The sequence below is a fragment of the Gymnogyps californianus genome, chromosome Z, assembly GCF_018139145.2.
Source record: "Gymnogyps californianus isolate 813 chromosome Z, ASM1813914v2, whole genome shotgun sequence".
NCBI classification, from domain to species: domain Eukaryota; kingdom Metazoa; phylum Chordata; class Aves; order Accipitriformes; family Cathartidae; genus Gymnogyps; species Gymnogyps californianus.
In genome coordinates, this window is record NC_059500.1 from 65,221,662 (window position 1) to 65,245,822 (window position 24,161).

Below are 24,161 nucleotides of genomic sequence, written 5' to 3' on the forward strand. Positions count from 1 at the left end.
GGGCTCATGTCTTTCTGGGAGGACACAAATAACCTTTGTTCCCCAGCATTTACAGTTACTTAATATTGTCTTAGGTTCCTTGCAGGAGCAGCGTTCACCTTCCATGCATGTGGCAGTCAAGCTTTTAAAGGTTATCTAAATAAAAGGAATGAGTCTGTGATACTTACATACTTCCATAATTGATAGCAGCTTCATTAAGCTAGTCCCTGCTTAAAGCCTTTTATGGCAAACTATAATGACTCTACATTTTGTTACCATGTTTGAATTGTCAATGTGCTCATCTGCAAAATCTCTATTTGACCTGGTCTCATGTAGCTTGCTGTATGTGACTGTCTGGCATTAAAACAGAATCAAGGGCAGTGCCTACTGCAAATCACTGTGGCACCTGCCATTGAGAAAGGAGGTTTGCTCATCTGCGGAGTAAGGAGCAGAATGCATTAATTCTGTTTCATAAAACACTTATCTAACAAGTTCTAAAAGAACGATAATACGATAGGAATGTGTGGGTTTTGAATAGCTTTAGGGAATGTTAAACAGTTTATATAATCTACCTATTTAAACAAGCAGTAGCATATATCACTTATCATTCTTACAGCATAGAGATCACTGCTGCATTTTTAACTGGATGTTATGTTGCCATGTACCTGTAAAAAAAGCCGTTGTGTCTAGCTGGACCAGTTTAAGGCCTGGGTTTTCAGCCTACTTCCAGATTAGACTTATGTTTTCTTCTAGTTTCTAACTCATTGGTATATGGAATGCATGAAATCACAGAAAAAATCTGCTTGCAGACTGTCAGGCCAGGAAGTTGTGGTGGAGAATGTATTTTGAGATTCATTTAGCAGAGCTAGGTGGGTCAGTTTGGGTCCAGATGGAGCCGTTATCTCAGGGATGCTTTTGCCAACCACAGCTTCATGTGGAAACTAGAGGGAGTTTGAGCTGCAACAGTATGTGGGAACCCAGTGACCCAGTAACAGATGCTGGATCCCAAATTCTCTCTGTCATCCCCTCCCCCTGCTGCTCCTTTCCTTTCATAGTTAAACAGCTGGCACGATCTCTCCTGTATCAACAAAACCATTTTATCTTGGCTTGGAGAATGGGAGGGTGAGTGTAGTTGAACACCTCTTCTAGCAATGTCCACGTGACCAAACTAGGACCCTTCCCTACAGGGGGAGATGCTGTTTTTTGATAAGTTTTTGCTTCAACTTACTTTTTTTTTTTTTTTTTAACTTATGTCTGAAAGCTATTGTAAATTAAATGCTAAATACATGCTGTCTTCAGTAGCGAGAATGACCCCGCTGCAACTGTTGCAGTTGGCAGAAATGAGTGTGGCCCTGAAGATCAGGTTGCTGTAACGGAGTCGGTCTTGGCTGTAACTGCCCTGGGCACTTCCCTGCCAGCACCTAACCCAGGATGAAGAACAGGGCTGCAGAAACCCAGCCAAGCTGCCCTGCTATTCTGGGGGTGGCAACATGTTTGTGTTACTGAGACTTGGGACGAAAGGGGATGATGAATCTTTGCATGATGTAACTTGAGTGGCTCTCGAGCTCTCCTGCAGTTCATTGGGAAAGAACATCTTGTGTGTCCAAGGACGTGGGGAATTACAGACGAGAACAGGAGGGCGATGGGTATTTCAGTGACCTGGGCTGACAGCCTTTTTTTGCAGAGAGGTCATAGGCTAAACACAAGTGAAAGAGGGGTTTAGGCTGCTTTTTATACTCATGCTCCTAAATGTGCCAATCAAGCTTTGCTCTTGAAATCTCTTTCTTTAATTGTTTATGTTGGGATTGGAGGTTGAGTGAAACAGTATCCAACTACGAGCCTGGGAGCCTTTAACACAGTGTTGTAGGTATGTCTGTTTGCATGGCAGTATTTCTTTACTTTCCCAAATGCTACTGACTAGAGCTGCAGAACAGTCCTTAATGTGTTCCTACCCACATGAAAGTTGAGGACTACCTAGTCTTCAAAAATAATGAAAAGACATTTGTTACTGAAAATGTTTTGTTTGGCTGTAGCTGTGGGTAGTACCAAGCATCTTACTTGAAGCAGAGATGAAAAAATAAAGGGTAACTGGTCATGCTGTGCAGCTCAAGTATGGAGAAGCTTGTGCTTCTACTTGGATGCGCTCGTAGTGTTCTTTTGATATTGGTATTTAGACTTTTTAATAGTAAGCAAACGAAGCAAAACAATTTCTCCATAGTTTGTTTGGGAGTTTGAGCTGTCAGTAGTGATGACATTATTGTGAATTGGCTCCTGTAGGACTGAGCTGAAAGCAATACCTTGCAGCGCTTACATTCCTCTAGTGAAGGTTTCTATAACTGGGTAGACACAACAGAAAAATACTTACTCCAAGTAGAAGGAACACATTTAGGGTGTTTTTTCTCATCAGAAAAGAGCCAAGTGTTAGTATTTGCAATGGAATAAAATGTTACTGTTTATCCTACTTTATGGTAAAATGATGTCAATAAACAATTATTTCTGCAATGTACAGCCAAGTTGAGGCTGGTGGATTAAAAACTCAAAAAACATTACTTGTCCAGTGGGAAATGTCTGTACAGAATAGATTGATTGTACTTTTGATATTGTATTGAGAGTTGGGCTATTACTAGTAACAGACAGGATTTTTTTCCCATTGCATAGGAGGCAGCTCTTGCACATCAATTGCCTTTTGACAGCAGCATGCAGCTATCTTAAAGAGGCCAGACTAGTACATATTCTGCCTTTTCTCCCTAGTCCAGTTGTTTGGGTCCGTCCCCCCGTCCCCCCCCCCTAATTCACCTGTCCAATGGATCAGTTCCCTGTGCCAGGTCACCGTAGGGCTATTCAAACATCAGAGCTGGCACAGGGGAGTCAGCAGCAATACCTGGTTAGAGTAAAAGGGATAGACGGTCCCTTTGAACAGCAGCCCAGATACACCTCCACCTTGAAGTAACTGCAGACCTGTATCCTTTTCCTTCACTGGAAGGGGAAAAATTAATTCTGAAACGTTGCTTCTTTTTCCTTTGTTTTCTGCCCAATCAAAATAAAACTAAAGAACAGATAATATTGCGGATATACCAGGGATCATAAATATGTATTTGTTAAGAAAAGGAGGAGATCTTATTAAAAAGGCAAAATAAACTTTGAAGTCTAAGTTGCCATTTTCTCCCCCCCCCCCCCCCTTTTTTTTAAAGAACCCCAGTTCGTGAGTGACTCATGAATTCTGCTACATCTCTGTAGTGCTTTTATAATACAGCTTTCTGTTTGGATGTGAGCCTGTTGTGTGTAAAATTACATGGGATAGGCATTATCCATATTAACATCAAGCTTCACATTAAACAAACTGGACAATGATTTCTGATTTGCAGGCAGTGTCTTGTTGGTTGATGCCTAGAGTTCTGTGTTTATTCATAGATACAGTGCTTACAGGTATAAAACAAGCTGTTGCACTTGTATGCAATATTTGCATAAACACAAGATTGTATATGACAGGTTATTTCTCAGAACACCTTGTGGCTCTTGAATAATAGCTTTTATACAAACTAACTTTTATACAAAGGAATCTCTAAAGTTTCCTGTAACATGCAGAAAGGGAAGAGCTATTTTGCAGACCTTCACAGAAGAAGTAGAAAGCTAGGAAGATCTCTGAAGGGGGCTTTTTTCTCCCCTGTTGCCTAGTCTGAGCAGGGCAGAGGTGTCTTGGTCTGTACTGCTGGATCGTTGAGCAGGACTGGAACAGGGAGATGGCAGATCATCCATCTGTCTAAATGTTCATCTTCTGTTGCTTTATAGCATTATGCCAGAATCTAGGGTGAATGTCTTGGCTCTTTCATTCTCCTGGAGGATCTTGTTTGAATAACAGCTTGTATCAAAGACACTTAGGTGCAAACTGTGTCTTATAGAAGTGCATAGTGCTGTGGTTACTGGAGTCCCCTCTCCTCGCAGAAAGGCAATGATGCTTATTTACTGATGGAGGGTGGATAGTTACTTTGGCACTCTGTGCATCTACTCAGCTTCCTGATGGAAGACTTCACAGTCTTAGGAGCAGGGGGATTGTCCTGTAAGGATGTCCTTGGGATATCCATAGAAATGAGATTTTCCTGTCCTACAAATGTGCCTGGATTCTCACACTTTGTTCCTAACCCCAGGTCTCCTGGAGAATTTTGCCCCATCTCTTATCATAGTTACTCTGAGGCTGATTTGTCTGAAGAGTTTCAAACACTGGTGCCTCCTGTGCTTTCCCCCCGTCCTTCCACCCCTGCTTCATGAACAAAACCACCAGAACACAGTACCTCCGTATCCCTCCCTCCACCCCAGAAATCCCAAAGCCAACCACATACATGTGTACACACACTTGAGGTGGCTTATGCATTTCAGAGCTGCTTGGTTTGGGAAGAATCCTTATGGTGGATTTCCACAGCACTGATTACTGTTTGTGGCTCTTGGGACTTTTTGGGTCAGGAGACTTGCTTCGAAGTATAAGCTTTTCTAACTGTAGTCAGTAATGGATCCAAAGACTAATTATAACTGCAGGAGGATCTTGTGCCTGTTAAGAGCAAAACAGTAATGCCATAGGGCTTTTTCTTAATGCTCAGGCAGATATCATGAAACCACAGTTAGACATGACTAATGGTAAATGCTAAGCTAAGTAAAGTAAATGCCGTTTACTTGGTCTCTAGGGCTTATTTCATAAGAAAACTGACTTTCTGCATGTTTGTTTCCCCTCCAGACTCTTACTACTTGTACTAGGCCAAACTGAGAAGTGTTCTCATTTCCCTGTGTCACAGGGGAGTTTTCTCTCTAGGAAAACTATGTTCTCTGTTTTGCTATTAAGTTCATAATGCTGAGTATATCAGGATTGAGGAGACAAAAATAAGAGGGGAAAATAGGTACATCTCCAAAGGGAAAGTGTGCTTCTGTTCCTTAGGACAGAACAGGACACCTGTAGGAAATGCTATTACTAGGGCCTTTTGATATCAGGAAACATAAAATCCTGTTGAAGAAAATCCATTTTTGAAAAGTGACAGAACAAATAAATTCCCCTGGGTGGGGGGAAGACCCCCAAAACTTTCTTCCTTTTGACTCCACTCTTGAAGGAGGATTGAAAGTGCAGGAGGATTTCCCATACCTTAATAGGCAAAACATTTTGCAGTACAGAATTGTTGTGTAATAGGATTTTGGAAAAAAGCTGAGAAGGTATTGAATGAAAAATGACCGAGGAGTTTTAAGTATTGAAACTAACTATCTGAAATATGACCTCGGTTACTGGCGTGAGTAGGTTTTGGTAGATTTAAAAGAATTTTGTGCCCTTAAGGTGGGGATGTGAGATGTTAGCTGTTAAGAAATTTTCTTGTGAAGCTTCATGGTTACACCTCCAAAAGTCCATCTAGGAAATAAAAGTCACTGTACTTTAAAATTAGGTAGGCAGGCATGTGTATATGTATATTAGTACTGCTTTGGTGGAAGAGCAAATACTTGAAAGTTATGCTAGAAACGTTAAGAGTAGCAAATTGTTCTCCAGTTGCAGAGACCTTTCCATTCATGTCTGTGGCTTCTTGCACGAAGCCACAAGTGGTTGAGTTTCTCTTCATTCCTGTGTGTATTTTTAGAAATGAAGTACTAGACCATAGATTAAGAAGAAACTTGTGTTCAGGATGTGTGTGGTGTAGAGAACATATTTTCATTGTAGAGTAAACATTAGCTAGTAGGGAAAAAAAGTTGGAGATTATTTAATCCCATTACGAGACAGTTTCTATGAAATCTATTTGTGCGCTTTCAAAAGAACGAACAAAACAAACACGAGAAACAGCAGGATGGAGGAGTGAAGAGAAACTGATCCTAGCTGAATGATATTACTGAACGATCAGACAGATGCTCAGAAACAGGATAGCAGGGAAGCTAGCATGGTCAAATACCTGTCGCTGATAGGAGCGTGTTGCTACCAGAACAGCTCTGGATGCTCCTACTGTGTAGGCTCACAAATGTATTTTTCAGCAACAAGTGAAATGCTGGTAAGGGGCATTGCAGCAGTATTAACCAGATGACGTTTCCTAAAGTTCCTGCTGCTTCTGTAGATTACAAGTTTTACTTGTAAAGCTTATTCCTCTCCAGCAAAGAGACTTGGGTGGGGGGACTAGCAGGGATTTGCTTCTGTTTCCCTTCTTTAAGCCTGTGCTGTAAATGACTTCAAAGAAGAGCAAAAGAACCTGAGGCATGCTGTGCATGTCGGGAGGGGTTCTGTAAACAGTCTGAAGTCATTGCCCTCTGTTAGTCAACAGGGTCAAAATAGTAGTAAGTGTTAATGCAGCGTAACACCAGGACGTTGCTATATTGTGCATATAATGCTATATAAGGACTAATACTATATAAAGGACTCCTGGGCATACTTTTGGTATCAACCTTGGTTTATATTTAATGGAATTATAAGGCAAAAGCTCCTTCCTCTCTTTGGCTGCTTTATTTTCCTGTGCAGTCCTGCTGGCCTACTTTAGCCCAGACACGTCGCTGTTGTCTGAGTCAGGGTAGTAGGAAGAATCTTTGCGGGACAGCGTGACTGCCTGAGCCTATTAAAAGCAGTGTCAGTTTGAAGTTACCTGCTTAAAAATAACACAGAATTTGCCATGGCAGCTGCTGGTTAATAAGCAATTACTCTCAACTAAACAAAAAAATAACAGAAAAAAACAATTGTAACCAGAAGAACAGCTGCTACTTCTCAAATTAAACACAACAGTGATCAGTCACACTGATGCTTATCCGTGGTAGGATTGCTCACCCTTCTCACATGTAGTTTTAGAATAATATAAATCCATCTGCTGGTAGAAGGTGCAAAAAGGGCTTTGGGCATTTCCTGTATATCTACTGGAGTTGGTGGTGTGAAGAAGCACCTAGAATCGATGAAGCCTGTAGCCAACTGCATGTGTTCTGCAGGTGATAAAGCAGCTCCAGATCTTCTCTATGACAAGATCACTCTCTTAGTATGGAAATCAAAGTCTTCACGTAGATGTTAAATCCAGGTTTCTTGTTTGATGCTTTGTCAAGCAGAAAGAAAATCTGAACACATGCTGCATAAGGGAGATTCAGAGGCTATTTTATTGGTCATTCAGTGGTGTGGGCTGGCATCCTTCCAAGTTCGCTTTTTGTCTGGCTTGCCTCATTTTCTTCCTCTGTTCAGAAGTAAACCTGGTTTCCCACCTGTCTGCAGTTGCATAACCCTTTTTCTTTCTAATACAACTACACATCTTTGCCAACTACCAGAAATGCTTACATGGAAAAAACGTTATTACAGCAAGGTATTTTTAGCTGTCTTAAGCAGAATTTAGTGGGAATCGGGAAAGAGGAAAGAACAGCCAGTATCGAATCATCAGCCAGCTCTTTTTAGGCTACCAGCGTGTGCTGCTTGGACCCACCTCTGCTCCATTTGGCACTCAGGTAGTGTTCTGGTCTACTGTTGGTAAATCCAGAAGTAGTATTAATAAAAGACCATTAAAACACCTTTTGTTAAAAGAACTGTGTGACAGCTAATTTTTGAAGTGGCTAAACAATATTTTCCCTAGTGGTGAAATTAAGGTCCCCAGAAATATGCAGTGCCCACCACCTGAGGGGGGAAAAAGTTATTTTCCAGTTCAGGCTTAGCTGTAGCTTCTTCAGAGTCTGATTTCACCCTGACCTTGCTATTAAAGAAAACCGTTTATGGATAGGGTTGATCTTTTCGGTGCTCCATTTATAGCTGAAAAATTCAGCATGCCAAAATTATGATGCAAGTTACTCAGAGAAACCAACCAAATATTCCCCAAATGTTTAACTGTGGAAGGTAGCACCTTTGCATCTACAGTGCATGCTCTATGCCTGTATTTACATTGTAAATGTAATGCTTCTGAAAGGTAGCCATGGCGCTTTGAAGTTGGCAACCGAGGGGTTTACCAGAAGTTTAGTGTGCTGTCTCAGTGCGTGAAGCCTGTGTTTTAGTTAGCTTCTACGATTTTGCAAGACTGTCAATTAAGGTTTTCTAGTCGACCTGAAGTTCCTAGATGGTACTGAAAATTTATACTTGAAATGTTAAATATAACTTCCAACTGTATTGTTCTTCTCTGTCAATACGGTAACTATGGTGCCTTTTTTGGTGACAGGATCAAGTTCCAGAATAAATTCAATGATGTTTACAGGGTGGATTTGGAGAAGCTCCTCTTATAGCTGAAATAAGAGGTCTGTGTCGTAGACATACCAGAGAAAGAGACAAAAGCAGGGTCTTAGATTAGATGGGAAAGTAATAGAGTTAAATACTGTGAATTTGAGAACCCATCAAAAGCGTAGATATACACAACATAAACAGAGCTGAGGGGAGAGAAAAAGCATGGGAATTGCACGTATCCACTTGCTTACCAGAGCAGTAACATGGTTAATGTGCAGCTAAAAAGGACTAGGAACAGATGGAGCTCAGTGAAATACACCAGTGACAACTGAGGAATGTGATCCTAGATGTTATCAGTCATTATATCCAGTTAGTTCTGATGCTTAACTACAGCTGGAATATGCTAAAAACTGATAGTACTAAAGGTGACTGGAATGGAGAATAAAGTTAAAAACTTGTCAGCTTTATGTATAGTATATGTAAACTTTACTGAAGATGTTAATGGTCTTCCTGCTCAGAGCAAGATCGGGCTCCCTATCTTTGGAGGACTGTAAATTTGGATGGTTGCCAGCTTTTTTTTTTGTTTGTTTGTTTGGGTTTTTTTTGTTTGTAGTAAGATTTGCCTCTAGTTAATGCAGGAGTAAAATACTGGTTTAACTTCCACTGGATTCTTTCTAAGCCTTAAGTGGCTCTGGTATTACCGGTACCTTTATCCTGAAAACAGTCACTTGTCACATTGGCACAAATACAGCAAGTATCTATGTTACATAAAACTACATAACACCATCATATAAAGACCAACACTGACTATCAAACTCTGCCTTAGCATACTTGTGAGAGTGTACCACTTGGGACATTTGTGGACATGATCATGTCTCTGAACACAAATTTCAACTCAACTCTTTGAACAGACCCAACACAATTTTACGTGTTGCTGCTTCTGTATTTACTGGATTTTATAACTATTTTTCTTTTCCTTTTAGCTTTACCTTCAGGCCAGAATGAAAGGAGACTGGGCAAGACTTGTACGTCCTACTCTACAGTTTGGTCTTATTGCTGCATCTATCTATGTGGGTCTCTCGCGTGTTTCTGATTACAAGCATCACTGGAGTGATGTTTTAACAGGACTCATTCAGGGAGCAGTGGTAGCTGTGCTCATTGTAAGTAATTCCTGGGGGGAGTGGGTGTGTGTGTAAATGCTGCTCTTACGAACAGCACCGTAGAACTGCAGGCTGTGTTGAGAGGAAAGCAAACCTGTCTTCCTAATGCTTTGAAAATTGCGGGAGGGGGAAACAACTCCTTGAACTGCGTGTAGCAACAGTACTTCAGGGAGTGAGGCAGACTCTGGGCCAATGATGAGATAAGTGGCTGTTCTAGCTGTTAAGACAACACGAAATTGTCCCTGTCTGAGAGTTTTTCAAATAACCGAGATGGATACGGTCAACTGCAAAACCGTGTGGGCTTCTATATAACCATACGTTTTGCTTCTAGCCAAATTCTAAATCTCAGGTACAACAGCAGAGGAGAACTGTGTATGAGGTAAGCAGGGCAAAAAAAAAAAAAAAGGCCTTTAAGGATAAGGACAGCATAAAAGTGTCTGCCTCTGCCAGCTTATACAGCCTGTTTTTTCAGTCTGTTGGGAAACTGAAACGCTTCACCATTTCTTGTGTGCATTTTGCGTGCTAAAAGGGTGTTTACAACAACCAGCATGTGAAGCTTAGCCGTACTGATGAGTGAAAAGCTATCCCAAGGAACAGAGCATCAGCTAAACTTGGAGCTGCAGGCCTGGTTGACTTAGTGGCAGCAGTTGTGCTGGCTGTCACCACAGTGCCATGGTTGATTCATCCATGGGAAGGGACAGATCAGAGAGACTTCTGGTTCAGAGACATGAGCTAATTGAGGTCATACTGAAGAATTCAGTTACCAAGAACTGAGGCTCACCTGAAGAACTACCTCCAAGATAAAAGCTTTCTCAGCTGGAAGTCAGAAGGGTATGGTTCATTTCAAGACAAAACTTTACTTGTTGCAATCAATCATCAAAACCCTACATACTGCATTAGCTGTTATTAAATGGCTGCATGTTGACTAAAACATAATCCTACCCCTCATTTTTGTACAATCTCATTTTCTAAGAAATGAGTGCAGGGAATAAGAAACATCAGGGATTGAAGAGCTGAGGGCACTTTTATTAGGAAAACAAGTTTAGTGAAGGGTGTTGGATGATTGAGAGGATATCTTAAGAGATGTTTGGTAATACAAGAATGAGTAGAAGGTGGCATTACAGTCAGCAGAGTTGAAAGGTAAGGAAATTATTTTTAAAAACAAAACCCCCCAAACAAAACCCTTACCTGAAAGAACTGAAGAGTTCACCTCCAGAAACAGAAAGCTGGGGTAAGAGCATGCTGGGGCAGCAACTGCAAATGGAGCACTAAATTGAGTTGAGTGAATTCAGCATTAAGTGGAAGCTGAAACTCATCCAGTATCCTCGGCCAGCCCCCAGTGTGGAAGACTGTTTCTTCTGCTGCCCTAGACTGTCTTCTGCAGTTCTCAGGTTTGCAGTGGGAGCGGGAAAAGCTGATGTAGGAAGGGAAGGGATCATGAGAGAAGGCTTCTCATTTCTTGCACTGCACGCAGAACTGTACCCAGCACGTCTACTATATGACTTGGTGAAGTGGGCAGTGGGATAAGAGCAAGCTGCCGAATTGGATCAAGGCACCTGTCTCAGTAGCTGTGAAGTACTGTAGTCAGTAGCTGTGAAGGAAGTGAAGTGGTATGTTCAAAGGAATGCAGGAATGGATAATGTAGGTAGAGTCGGCCTTACAGCGTCTGGAGCTGTCGGTGAGACACATGTATTCAGGAGGGAGCTGCTGTGAACCTTGCCAAGGAGAGGAATCCAAGCTTGCTTTATAACCAGCTTTTAAAGAAATGCAACTGAGAGTGACACTCCAGAGAATAATAGTTACTAACTATTGAACCCTCTTCCTCAGCTAAAGCACAAGCTCTCCTGTCCTGTTCTAAATAAATTACAGAATAAATTTAACCATACATGCAATGTGGGCCCCCAGCAAGCATATCTTGCTCCTTCATTTAGAGTTGTTCAGACTATGGCTATTGTAATGAAGCAGTGCCTGATAAGGCAGTTGAGCAGTTAGCACACAAGCTCTGAATTTGGCTTAAACCATCAGTGGCTTTAAGTGGTCAACGGGAGGGGGGGTAATAGCTGGAGAAGAAGCTATTGAAAGAACAGATGTCGGAATTTTATATGAGACTTCCTAGCAATTTTCTAATGTTTTAATCTGTTTAAACTTTTTATTCGTTTTGATCGTGGAATTTACCTTCTGCAAAAGCATTTACCCATTGTTTCAAAGACTTACAAGTGCAGGAACATAACACTAATTTGTTCACTTAGGTTGTGTATGTGTCTGACTTCTTCAAAGTGAGAGGATGTACATTTCAACCGAAAGAAGATTCCCATACAACCCTGCACGAGACTCCAACAAACGGAAATCACTTTGGCAGCAATCATCAACCATGAAGAATGACCCAACTCACCTGTCTTGCTCTCTGAAAGGAAAACAATTTCACAAGTCTAACTATGTAATATAAGTAAATGCCTTTAAGGGACTGCTGCTGCTCTTGAATGCTCACTTTACCTGTATATAGTAACATCTACCACAGTTATTGTATATCTAAACTTTAAATTTCTGTTGGTTCAAGCTCTTGCGTAAAAGAAAAAAGCTATTCAAATTGTAAATTTTTATTGGAAACACGGTAACAGTTATATTACATACACTGCTGTTTGTACATGCCTTGTTGAAACAACTGTGGTTTAAATACACACTATTAAAAGAAATAATGACTTAAGATGGAAGTAGCATGTGAAGCTGATGAACTTGTTCCGTAACGTGAATCCTGTGCTGTTTTTAGAAGATATCTTCTGTTACAGGTAAAGGCTGGCAGCAAACACAATATCCCTCTTGATTTTTGTAATCCCTATTAAAAAGGAAAACTGTATTAATATCCAGCAGTCATAACTGACACAATCACTATTTTAAGTAGTTACAGGCATGTAATGCTTTGCAGTAGAGAGTGTTACAAGTCTTAAATGGAAGTCATTGTACATCCATTTTCAGTCACTAACTCGGTTAAACTGTCAGTATGCATCAAAACACCACCTCTTTAAGTCAAACTTTATAACATAGATGTTATCTAGAAAGAGAGCAATGATGCTGTTTACCATGAAGTCAATACCAGCAGCTTATATTACCAAATTATTCACTCACACCCTGCCCCTTCCCCACCGTTCCCTTTCATATGCTTTCTAGAATTACTTCTTATACTGTGGAAGTGAAATACATACCCTCTGCAAACTTATTTTCCAACTCTGTGTTTCCAATGGCTTTTGCAGCCTGGCACATCTGCCGAAGCAATTCTTCTAGCCTTCTCATGCAACGAATTATGCTACCTGTGTAAAAAGAGTGATGGAAAACTTTGTATTCCCTGCCACATCATGTCACTGAATAGTTCAGTTGCTTGAGCGCACTCTGGACCAAAGCAATAGTTCCTTCTCTAACCCTGTTCAATTTATCTAGAAGCCAATGGTAAGAACAGCCGTATGTCTCAAGCTTGGTTTCTGTTTAACAGTAAATTTCTCCATCAGGCATCTCCTTGAAGCTATCTCCAAACGCTTGTCCTGTTCTTGTTTTCTTCTACTGTCTTCACAGCCTCTAACTAATACCTAGTCAGAGGACTTTCTGGGCTGTTTAGTAATTCCTAGTGGATTTTTCTTTCAAGTACTTGTTAAAAGACTTCCCTCAAAAACCATACGGGTTAGGGGGATTCACAAGTTTGCTGCTTCAGGAACCACCATGCATACGTTTTGGGGTAGGGGTGTGTTTATTTTTTTTATAACCCTTGGTTCGTTAGTTGGCAGAGCCAGTGACACCGGAAGTGGTCTACTTTACTACTCCTGTGCCACTCAAGAGTCTATGGACCACTCTACCACTGAATTGCATGCTTACAGTAATGCATACAAGCTCAGTGATGTAGCTCCCCCACTGCAACCTAATACTCACTGTAGTTTGTTACACATTCATCTCATCTCCTCTTTTAACGTACTTCTCAGCTTGGCCCAAGTCACTAACAAGTTTCACAAAAACAACCCTAATGCTTATGCTCTTCTAGCAGCATGCAAACAGTATGCTGTTTGGTCATTTCCTCCAGCGGCATCTGACACCTACAGTGAAAATCATTGTAATGCAAAACAACTGTCAGAGGGTAAATACAGGATGAAGGGATTGAGAACAGCCCCGTGGAGAAGGACTTGGGGGTGCTGGTGGATGAAAAGCTGGACATGAGCCAGCAATGTGCGCTCGCAGCCCAGAAAGCCAACTGTATGCTGGGCTGAATCAAAAGAAGCATTGCCAGCAGATCGAGGGAGGTAGTTCTGCCCCTCTGCTCCGCTCTGGTGAGACCCCACCTGGAGTACTGCGTCCAGCTCTGGAGTCCTCAGTACAAGAAAGACATGGACCTGTTGGAGCAGGTCTGGAGGAGAGCCACAAAGATGATCAGAAGGATGGAACTCCTCTCCTGTGAGGAAGGGCTGAGAGAGTTGGGGTTCAACCTGGAGAAGAGAAGGCTCTGGGGAGACCTCATTGCGGCCTTTCAATACTAAGAAGGGGCTTATAAGAAAGATGGGGACAAGCTTCTTAGTAGGGCCTGTTGTGATAGAACAAGCGGTAATGGTTTTAAACTAAAAGAGGGCAGATTCAGACTAGATAGAAGGAAGAAATTTGTTGCGATGAGGGTGGTGAAACACTGGAACAGGTTGCGCAGAGAGGTGGTGGATGCCCCATCCCTGGAAACATTCAAGGTCAGGTTGGACGGGGCTCTGAGCAACCCGACTGAAGGCTGGCCCTAGTTGAAGATGTCCCTGCTCATTGCAGGGGGGTTGGACTAGACGACCTTTCTATGGTTCAATGAAATACTAGCTCTAGACAAGGCATAATATCTGGAGAAAAACTGTCCATATGAAAAGAACATTCTACAAAGCTGCTGGGAAAGTGAGAAGTTAAGAAAAGTAAAATAACACTTCAGTTCTGAAAAACATTCATATGGTACCAGTAGGCCATGTCAGTTTCTACAGTAAAATAGTTTGTGTGAGGGCAGCAGTCTGTAAAACCTACTGCAATGACACGAGGTGAAAAAAAACTATACGTAGTCTATTGGACACAAAGCACAAAGCAAAAGCAAGTGAACTGCAGGCAGCACCCCCAAGCACGGCCACACTGCGTTGTGGCAGGGCCTGGCTCAGCTCTCAAAGATCCTACTCATCTCCATTTACAAGGCCAGCCCTGACATCCATTCCACGGAGTACTCACAGGCAGCATAGAGTTCTTGCAGACATACTTTTTTTGTGCATGAAAAAAAACTGCATTTTTGGAATCAATGACTATTGTCTATACTTACTTCCACAAAACAAAACAGTCAATCTGAATTTAATAGGATACTTAGCTCAGTTTACCATTCTTCCCTACAGCTTTAAAAAGCTGCTCGAATTTCTATTTCTTCCCAACACACACATTTCAGCTTAATGGCAACTCATTTTCATTAGCCAATCAACACTGCTCCAATCTGTGGCAAGCACGCTTGCTCTTGGAGCAGTCGGGCTTATGCTACAACCTGAAAAGGCAGCCATTTACTTACCACAACTACAAGCCTTCACACTACTCATAACTGCACCCAAAAGAGGTTTCAGACACTTGACCATCAATACTAATAAAATAGCAGAACACCATCTATCTTTAGGCTTGTGAGAGTGGAAGCATGCCATTGACTCCCAAGATTTCTGTCCAGAAAAATTCTGCTAGGGCCTGTTAGCCTGGATGGCAGCACAAAACTGAACGTTAGTCTCTCACTCATGAAGCGCACAGTCTTTCAGAAAGCACTTCTAATAAGTTTGTGTGTGTGATGAAAAACTAGTTTAAAAAAAGTGGTGGCTTCCAATGCACTCTCTAATGGCTGGACAATTTTCTGCCTCCTTACTAAAACTCGTGCACAACAGTGAAGTTGGGACTCCCTGTAATAGCAGCAACTCATTATTGCTAATTCCACATTGCCCAAAAGGCAAAGAGGAAAATAATCCTCCTTCCACAGCTTTAATAAGCCATCATGCTATACCTCATGCTAACAACCTCTATGGAAATTAAGACAGGAAGCACTAATGCCTAAAATGAAAATTTGTACCTGAGATCAAAATAAGAACGCTGTGGTTTTTGGTTTGTGTTTTGTTGTTTCGGGTTTGGGGTTTTTTTGGTATTCTAGTTTTTAATTTCTTTGAAATCACTATAGCGACTTGGCTAACCAGGGCAAACACCCCTGGGATTTAGCAACACCACACTGCATTTAAGGTAAGCATAACTGACAGTGGATGTCTGAAGCGCTTTTCTTCCTTTTGGACAACGCACAGAAAACTAGCCTGTTAGGAGTTAAGGGAAGAGTCGTGCGTCAACCCCTGCCACAAGAGCTGAACTTCTCAAAATAGGCCCATAAGATCTAATTTCGAGGGAGCTAGCACTGTTGACTAGGACAAAGCTGACCGACTAGCCTTAGCCCAAGTATGGTAAATGGAAAACGTTACTGCCCTGTGTATTCTGAACAGTCAAGTGCTAACGTAAAAACATAAGCCAGCTACTGCTTCTCCTTTTGTGTTCCTCTTACGCAGGGTGCCTCTACAGCAGATGTAAGGCTCAGACATTCACTGCAATAGAAGGAATCTGCTGAATGCAGAATCAAAGACTGCCAGGATTCCTGTTGCTCGCAGGCAACCTGCTTTAGAAAGTTCCTGGGTCTATGCATTGGGTTACAGAAGTGCATGAATTCCTTTGTTTTAAGGGCTCCCATTTGCAACTGTGTATGTATAAACAAGAAAACAGCATTTGAGAGAGGCAAGACAATGGTGACTAACAACTTCAAAAAGGATTTTCAAATATCAGTCATTATACACAGACTTCCAAGACTGGTACACCCATCCTACTGTTCTTCACAACTTCACAAGCTGGTAAAAGATGAAATTAGGTTTTTCATTTTGGTTTGAACTTCAGGTGGATGGTTTGGCTTTTTACAAAGTATCTGGGCTTCAAGTCATCCGACTTTTAAAATCATCCGACTTCTAAAATACCGAAAACTAAGTATCCTTCCTCAAGGGGCAGTTTCTAGTACTCCAATTTTAGGAACCAAATTAACCCAGGTGACAGGTTACATCTAGGTTTTTCAAATACCTGCACTGCACTGCTGTGATGAACCATCCGAAACAGAGACTTGGTTACCACCTCTCACTTCTGCCATCATTAAGACAGCAGGAGGAACCTCCAATTTACCAAGTAAATAAAACACTTAACTGTAATGAGGACAAGCGCAAGAGCTGTACTTCTTAATGGCAAGCATTTGGAACATGTATTTTTCCCTTTAACTAGCAAAGGTAAGCATTACCTTTTGTTGCAATACTTAGGATTTCTGAGTTTTATAGAAAATTTTTAGAATGTAGAGATAGCCCTTTTAAAAAGTTGTCTATAGATTCTAAATTACCAACAGTGGAACTATAAATTAACATATGTAGTAAACAATTTTTTTCCCCACTTAGTTTCAGCTGTGCAGATACTTGAATACATCTGAGTTAATAAATTTTGTGATCTATTATAGGTGATTCAGAATTACCATTCCATGTTACGGAATTACCATCTCAAACCTCCTAAAGAAGAACTGATTAACATACCTTCAAAGACATCAGTCATTTTGCAGATGTGAGCAAAGTTAGCTCCATTTGCCCATGTATACACAACATCCATTAGGTTGGGTCTGAAAGAATTTAAGTAATTTTCTTCATCAATTTCCAGTTTTGCTTCTGCCGACACCTTGGCGATTCTTTTTGCACACTCCTTTAAAATAAAATATTTTAAATTTATAACATGCTTAAACAGATTAAGTCTTGAACCAATAGAAAGGCTTGCCTATTACTAGGTACTGCATACAGGATGAGGTTTCCTTTTCAGTGTGAAATTACTCAGAATCAGAAAGTAAACCACTGTTTACATTAAGTCTGCCTGCACTAACAACTTACAGTGTAGTAAGCAAGCTTATAAAAGTTTTTAAAGGCATGTTCTAAATTAGCATAAAGATTTCTTGCAAACAAGATAACCCATTATTACACACTGCAAAACCACATGCAGTGCCAGCCAAATTCACTGATGATCCAAAATCAAGTCTTCACCATGCGCTTATTATACTTTCTTCGTACACTTTACGCATGTTAACATTAACCCCGAGCTCAGACAGATTTCTAACAGACAGATTACCTGCATTTGCCGAAGTGGTCCTGCCAACTGCTCTGTCAATTTTGGCATTTCACTGGACTGAAAAAGAAGGCATTACTAAATAATCTCATGCGCTCCCATAAATTTGCTCTACACCAAATTAAATGCAAAAATAGAAGTTCAATGTGTGCTAGTGCCATCCTAAATTATTCCAATGACTTCTCAAACGTGTTATCAAACACTAAAATTTACTGAATTCCCCCAGTACTTGTTCCTCAAACTAAATCAGAAAACAAAATCTTTCTGTACAGTACGCCAACAGTATGAAAAAAAAGTACCTGCTTTCTGAATACTTCCAAAATTCCCTCTATTTAGCTGTTCCATAGTTTTGAACTGCCAAAATGCTGACCATTTACTACTTTAGCTGTTACAAGCTTTTCTTTAAGAATGTAAAAAGCAAATGCTTTTAATAACTTAAACATCAGGGGTTATGTATGAAAATATGGCTATTCAAATACAGCAGCATTTTTATGTTCTACCTGTTTAGACCCAAGTACTATTGGTGAGTGAACCACAATATTCTAACTAACAATGGCTTACCTTGGCATCCCTTCTACTAACAAAAGTAATTCATTAGCATCTGCTGCTAATGTGCTTTCCACATTGAGAATCAACCTGAGTGCTACATCTTGCTAGTTATCTGCAGTAATGTTTCATATAGAAGTTTATTTTTACTGTATTTTCCTGATGATGCTAAACTTCTATACAGCTTGTAGGTGGGAAAACACCACCACCTGGTATTAAATGCCCATGTTTTTGCTTTTAATAACATATGGTCTGTTTTTAACAGCGCTTGTGGTATCAATTCCATGTGGTACTGCCATTTCCATCAATAGGTCACGGGTACTGTCCAAATAACATAACATGGGTATGCCTCAGAATTAAAGACACCCTCACCCTGGAGTGTAGGAGCAGATATTTTTAAGCCTCTTTTTTGAAATAATCATTCTACATTTTAAATTATAAAGATATCTGTGTGTATACATACATAAATACAAGCACATATGCTGAGAATCTATTAATATTGCTTCACTCCATGAGGAGGAAACAGTTGTAGATTCATTACAAGGACTGCAATTTTACACAACCTTCAGCATGTCACTCACGAGGAAAGATAATTTTAGCGCTGAAGCTGCAATGCTTTTGGTAAGTTCAATGGGAGTTCATGTCAAACACCTTAGGAAAGGATAAAAGATGTGCAATGGCTCATACTGTTACGACCAATTTCTGGAACTGAATTATAAACAATACTGTTGGTAGACAGGAATGTCTAGAATTCATGAACTGAAGAAGTAACTCACGTTCTCTTGAAATACAAAACAGCTTAGTAGTGCAGTTGCCTGTTCTGCAGATAAGTCATTGAAGAGACCATTGAACATCATTTCTGTCAGGAGTAGTTCATCAGCACTAAAATAAAGAGAAAGAGAAGGAAGCTCAGGGAAAAAACTTACTGAAATGTGATTTTAAAATGAAGTACTATTAATATGTTTTGTGAAGCAACGGGATGTAGATAAGAAACAATCGCTTCTGAATTTTTCTTACAGGAATACCAAATACTAATTTATTAGCTTTTTAATGGGGATGCTAATTAGTAAGAGAGTGAGACAGTATTTTAAAGAAACTAAAAGCTCTCACTGAACTACAAAGAATCTCTGCTGATAGTTCATAAAAGTTAGTAATAACAGTTGCTTTAGTCAGTTTTTATCAGACAGGACACCAAGAGATTGAAAAGAACCAGAGAGGCAACTTATGAAAAGGACTAAAATTGGTACTGCTGCTGCTCAAAAAAGATTCAACTGGATATTTCCAAGATACTGAAAAGAGGAACAAATTTGCTTCAATTTACTTGTAGAATGAAGACTTAATCATGAATTATAAACGGAAGTGCATGATGTAGATACAAAATCCAAACATACTATTTGGATAAAACATCAAATTGTTGATAAGACTACACCTTTATTTTTGGAGTTTATCAGACAAATGCATAGGATGGGGAAAAAAGTAGATTTTTTTACAAAGAAAAGTATAACTTATCAGCAAACAGTTCCTGAAAGTCAGGAAGTTGATAAAATTCTGATTCAGCTTCCCCATTTGCTATCGAATTTTGCAGGGGAAAAAAGTTATTAGATATTGAACAAATATAGGTAGCATCTTTCAAACTATCTGTAAGGCAAGGAGTACAGCAGTCACTGTAACTTTTAAAAATACACAATTTACTAAAATCTGAGTTACACTCTGAAGTATTAAAGTCTGATTCATGAGTTTCCGTGGAATCTTTACAATATGTTTCAATATATATGTACCTGCTAAATGTATTATAGTAAAATGCATCACTTCCATAGGTTTGTTCCAACAGCCCTATGGAAGCAACTGAGCTGTATTCCAAACTTGTCAGCGACTTGGTAATTGCTGACAATCACCGTTACACCCTTGTTTGTGAGTGACTCTGTACTGAGTCTTGGGAAGTGGAACCATAGAAACTGAGACCATCCTCTCATGTACAATATTAAATGAAAACACACACTATTGCCTAAGCTGTGTAAGAAAATAGCCATTGTTTTGGCATTTTCATGTCCACGTTTTAGTTTTTAAATCTACTGCATTTTGTCCTTAAGTTGCTATCTTTACTGCTTCAATCAGTATATTCCCTTTATGACATGGATCACATAGTCTCTGAAGAATCTTTCTTCTAATGGTCTCAGAACTTTAAAATATAAACATGACATACTAATTTCAGCGAGGACAGTAAAGTGTGTATTCATGACAATAATCACTTCGCACAGAAACCAATTACCTGCTGATTTCACAAGCAACCCGTCCTTTCATCTCAATAACATCTGAAGATGTGGCAAACCCCAGTCTTCTCAAAACACGCTTGCGGCATTTGAGTTCATCCATTTGTAAGACAGTTCTGGCTTTTTTCAATTCTCGCTTTGCTGCCTTAATATCCATAGCAATCTGGGGGGTCAGAAGGAGAGAAATTACATGTTGCTGGTTTAACAGATGCAACTGTTTTAAAAACATTGTTTAATTTACATAAAGGCCTCAGAACGACATTATATGGACATACTAGTTGACACTGACTCATCTAACTTTACTAAAAGGAAGGTTTAAAACAAATTTAAAAAAAAAAAAAATCAGCTCCATTTACCCATAGGAAACTCTGGTAAGTTTGGGAAGTTAAGCTATTTACCCAGAGCGGGAAAAAAACCCAACCAGCCCACACCAAAAAACCACAGAAGAAATCTTTGGTTGAGAAATGAGCACTCGTCTTCTGAGACCTGTATGAAGTCTCAGCTAACCAACTATTCAGTCAAATGTAACCCAAAGGCATTATTTCCTGCTATTAGAGCTTCTCCAGTGTCTTGTTGTTTATCACAGTCGCTGTCAACATTCTGACAGCGGGGTGTACAGTGCAGACACCCTCGCAGAAGTTTGCTTGGTCCATCAGGTCTTACCACGTGCAACTCTGTGCTGCCCAAAACAGCTCTTGTGTCTCGGTGCACAACCAGTTACAGTCTAGCAGGGTATGACTCTCTACAAAATAAGTAAGTGTATTGCTTTCAGGCCAGGAGTCAGCTCAGGAAGCAGCAGCACAATGATTTGTATGGTACACTCCCCAAGCTAGTAAGCCCCATCAATTCAACTTAGCTCTGCACAAGCATATTAAAAATTATCAGTTTTGATCATCTGCCAAGACTGTACCTACACGGTATTGTGCTATGCCTATTCAGTGAAAAAGACTCTAGTGGCACCTCTGTAACCCTCTAATCCCTGATGACTTTTTCTGAAGAGTTTTCAGATGTACTTCCCATCTGTATCAATCAAGGGCATACCACTGACTCAGCCAGTTTGATAGTGAGATTCAATAATTTTACTGTATTTAAAAATTATTATTTGGGCTTATTAATTTTAAAAAAGTATTATTTGGGCTTATTAATTTAAAAAGGATTACTTGGGATTTGCAAATAAAAAGAAAAGCAAGTAAGAAGGGGACTATTATGGTCTCTCTCTTCAGCTCAATACAGATATAGTGTTTTGTTTTGTATTTTTACCTGTGCTTTTTTTTCACAAAGTTTGTATACGGTTTCCAAGTTGGGATCATTGTGAAGAGGATGTGAATACATCCTATGCTCAAATGCCTCTACTTTTTGGATTACTTTTTTCAGTCCTTGATCTTTGATGCCCATGTCATCAATAGGGTCTAGTAATGGTACTCCATCAGGAAATCGCTTCTGTACTTCCTAAAATGAAAAAAGAAAAAAAATTTTTTTGGTAAGATTAGTAACAGTAAAATAAACTATTATACTTTTACAAATCAGCTGGCACAGCTATAGGGACACGGAAGGCAGTAGTGTAAGTTTGTTATGTGATGTTTCAGCCATTTTCAGAATCAGTTTAAAATGACTGTTGACAAGGAGAAACAATTGACATACATCGTGGCTTCCAACCCCTTTTACGAACAAGGCTGAAGATGTGACACAAGCTTTAGACAAATTTCTTTAGAACAAGTTGTCTTGGGTTCAAGAGTACCTCACTAATCAGAGCAGAGAGCTTACACAGCCTAGTGGAACTTACTTGTATAGATTTTAACACACTTTGCCTGTTGTCAATAGGCCTCAGGTCTTTCGGTATGTAAAGTCGGACACTGCTGATAGCTGAGAGAAGATGTACCAAAACAGGAACAACCTATCAAAGAGAGTGCAGTAACTGATAAATCAGTAAAAAATATATTTATTATTACTGTTCCATAGCAAAACTTTACAAAGGAAAAGGAAAACTGAGTACACAAGGACACAGCAATGGGTAAAGGAATCTCAGGAAGCAGGAAAATGTGGGTAATGAGATAAAGTATTGATAAAGAAAAAAAGTAAGTTTGTCCAAATGGGAAGATTTTGTATTCAGTTAAATCTGGAGACAGGCTACAAGTGGAAAAAAAATATTTTCAGTTTTTCTGTTACCTTGCCTCTTATCTACTGGAATACCTCTTATGATCCAAACCAGACAAATTATTGTCATATACTTAACTAGGAATGCTAACAATAGAGAACATCAAATCAGCAAATACATATTTGTAACTATTAAAACCACAAAGACACCATGAAGAATCAATACTGTATCTCAAGCTTTAAATGGACTTCGTGAAAAAAACGTGGACAAATTAAACAACTGTCTCTGGTCTGAAAATTGTAATTGTTTGTCTTGATACACAGTTTCAAATTGAAAATTTTAAATAATGCAAATGCTTTCACTAAAAATATCAATTTAATTTTAGAATGTCATAGCCTCGCAAAGCTGAAGGGGTCTGAAAAAGCAAAAGAAATAAAAAAAGAATTCTGTTCCCAGAGACAGAAGATACTGCTAAGAAAAGTATCTGCCAAACAGCATTGCTAAAATTTATTACTCAAGGATTATAAAAATTCTAACTAAATTCTCAAATCTAGTAAAATCCTGCACAAGTATCCAAGAAAAAACAGCTTATAGACACTTATCTGCAGATTTTATCACATACATAGGTCATTTTCATAACCTTGTTTACATAACTGCTATTGTCTTTCATCTACTGGTTTGAAATATAGAACACAACAGTAACTAAGTTTATTCACACTTGGAAGTTTCCTCCTCAGTGAAATCAGCAACTGTTTAAGAAAGCAGAGTTAGGTATACAGCTCCTTTCTCTTCCTTAATGCATCAATCCCTCTTTTACCACAGTTTGCAAATGCTTTGGAAATAAAACCTTTGAGAACATTTATAAGAAACTACTGAGAATAAACATGTGTAACAAACCTGCATCTCTCCTTTCTCATCAGGTCTGGCTGGCTTTGCAGCCTCAGTAGCAGAATTTTTCAAACTCTCTTTGCTGCAGTGCAGTAGCACTTCAACTACATATAATGGGTCCAATTCACCAGAATTTGGCTGTTGAGGGCACAGAAAAAACAGGTCCATAACAGTTATTTTAAAATACCAGCAAGAATGGAAGAAAAAGTATGATTTTATTCAATATTAAAGGTATGAAATGAGCTACTGCTCTTCACGGAGTATCAGCTCAGTGATGCAGTATACTCTAAAAACTACTGAATCAGTATTGATTGAAAGATTCCTCATATAGAAAGACACAGTTGAAAAAAACTACCCCTTCCCCATTCTCCCTTGCCAGTGTAGGCTAAAGTCTACTTGCAGCTTCTAGACATAGCTCTTTTCTTCTAGACATAGCTCTTTCAAAGTAAGCCAACATCTTTTGTAACTGTAATACAAAATATTTGCATCATGCTAGCAGTACTGAACTTTGCCTTTTTTTTAAAAAGAAACAAAATTTGGGGGATCTCTTTCATTTGCAGGTTTGCAAGTTCAAGTTTTTCCCCACAACAAAGACCACAGAAAAATCTTTCAAGCATAACAGCTTTTATCCGCAGCAAATAGGAAGCTGCATCTTGCAGGCCACATCTTTATACACCCCAAACTGCACAGGTAATGTCTGACATTCATTTAAAGAACACAAACATGCAGATATGGTGGTTAAAGTCTATTCTTCACAAAGCCATAACCTTTATTATACACTGCTTTAAAAAAACCTGATGTTAGTTATTTGACTGGATCAATATGCACTAAGGTTGCTCAAATACACTCCTACTATAAGCAAATATTTTTATGACTTTGAATAGAACTAAGTTATAGCCCTAACACTG

General features: G+C 39.6%; 2 protein-coding genes across 4 annotated transcripts in view; one reads left to right on the top strand and one right to left on the bottom strand.

Annotated features, from left to right (window-relative positions):
• The window catches only part of PLPP1 (phospholipid phosphatase 1), a 68,987-nt gene extending 56,865 nt beyond the window's left edge, over positions 1–12,122 (top strand). For 2 of the 3 annotated variants that reach the window (XM_050912780.1, XM_050912781.1), the window contains exons 5-6: positions 9,088–9,264; positions 11,514–12,122. In XM_050912780.1, coding sequence (XP_050768737.1) covers positions 9,088–9,264; positions 11,514–11,639 — 303 coding nt within the window. In that variant the 3' untranslated portion in view covers positions 11,640–12,122. Of the gene's footprint in view, positions 1–9,087; positions 9,265–9,793; positions 9,883–11,513 lie in introns of those variants that run through there. The other variant, XM_050912782.1, reaches the window with a different exon arrangement.
• Positions 11,846–24,161, bottom strand: part of MTREX (Mtr4 exosome RNA helicase) — a 47,475-nt gene continuing 35,159 nt past the window's right edge. The window contains exons 19-27 of the mRNA XM_050912779.1: positions 23,263–23,391; positions 22,054–22,164; positions 21,531–21,719; positions 20,270–20,433; positions 18,777–18,882; positions 17,458–17,514; positions 16,878–17,040; positions 12,465–12,569; positions 11,846–12,097 (exon numbers count right to left, since the gene is read on the bottom strand). Coding sequence (XP_050768736.1) covers positions 12,045–12,097; positions 12,465–12,569; positions 16,878–17,040; positions 17,458–17,514; positions 18,777–18,882; positions 20,270–20,433; positions 21,531–21,719; positions 22,054–22,164; positions 23,263–23,391 — 1,077 coding nt within the window. The 3' untranslated portion in view covers positions 11,846–12,044. The remainder of the gene's footprint in view (positions 12,098–12,464; positions 12,570–16,877; positions 17,041–17,457; positions 17,515–18,776; positions 18,883–20,269; positions 20,434–21,530; positions 21,720–22,053; positions 22,165–23,262; positions 23,392–24,161) is intronic.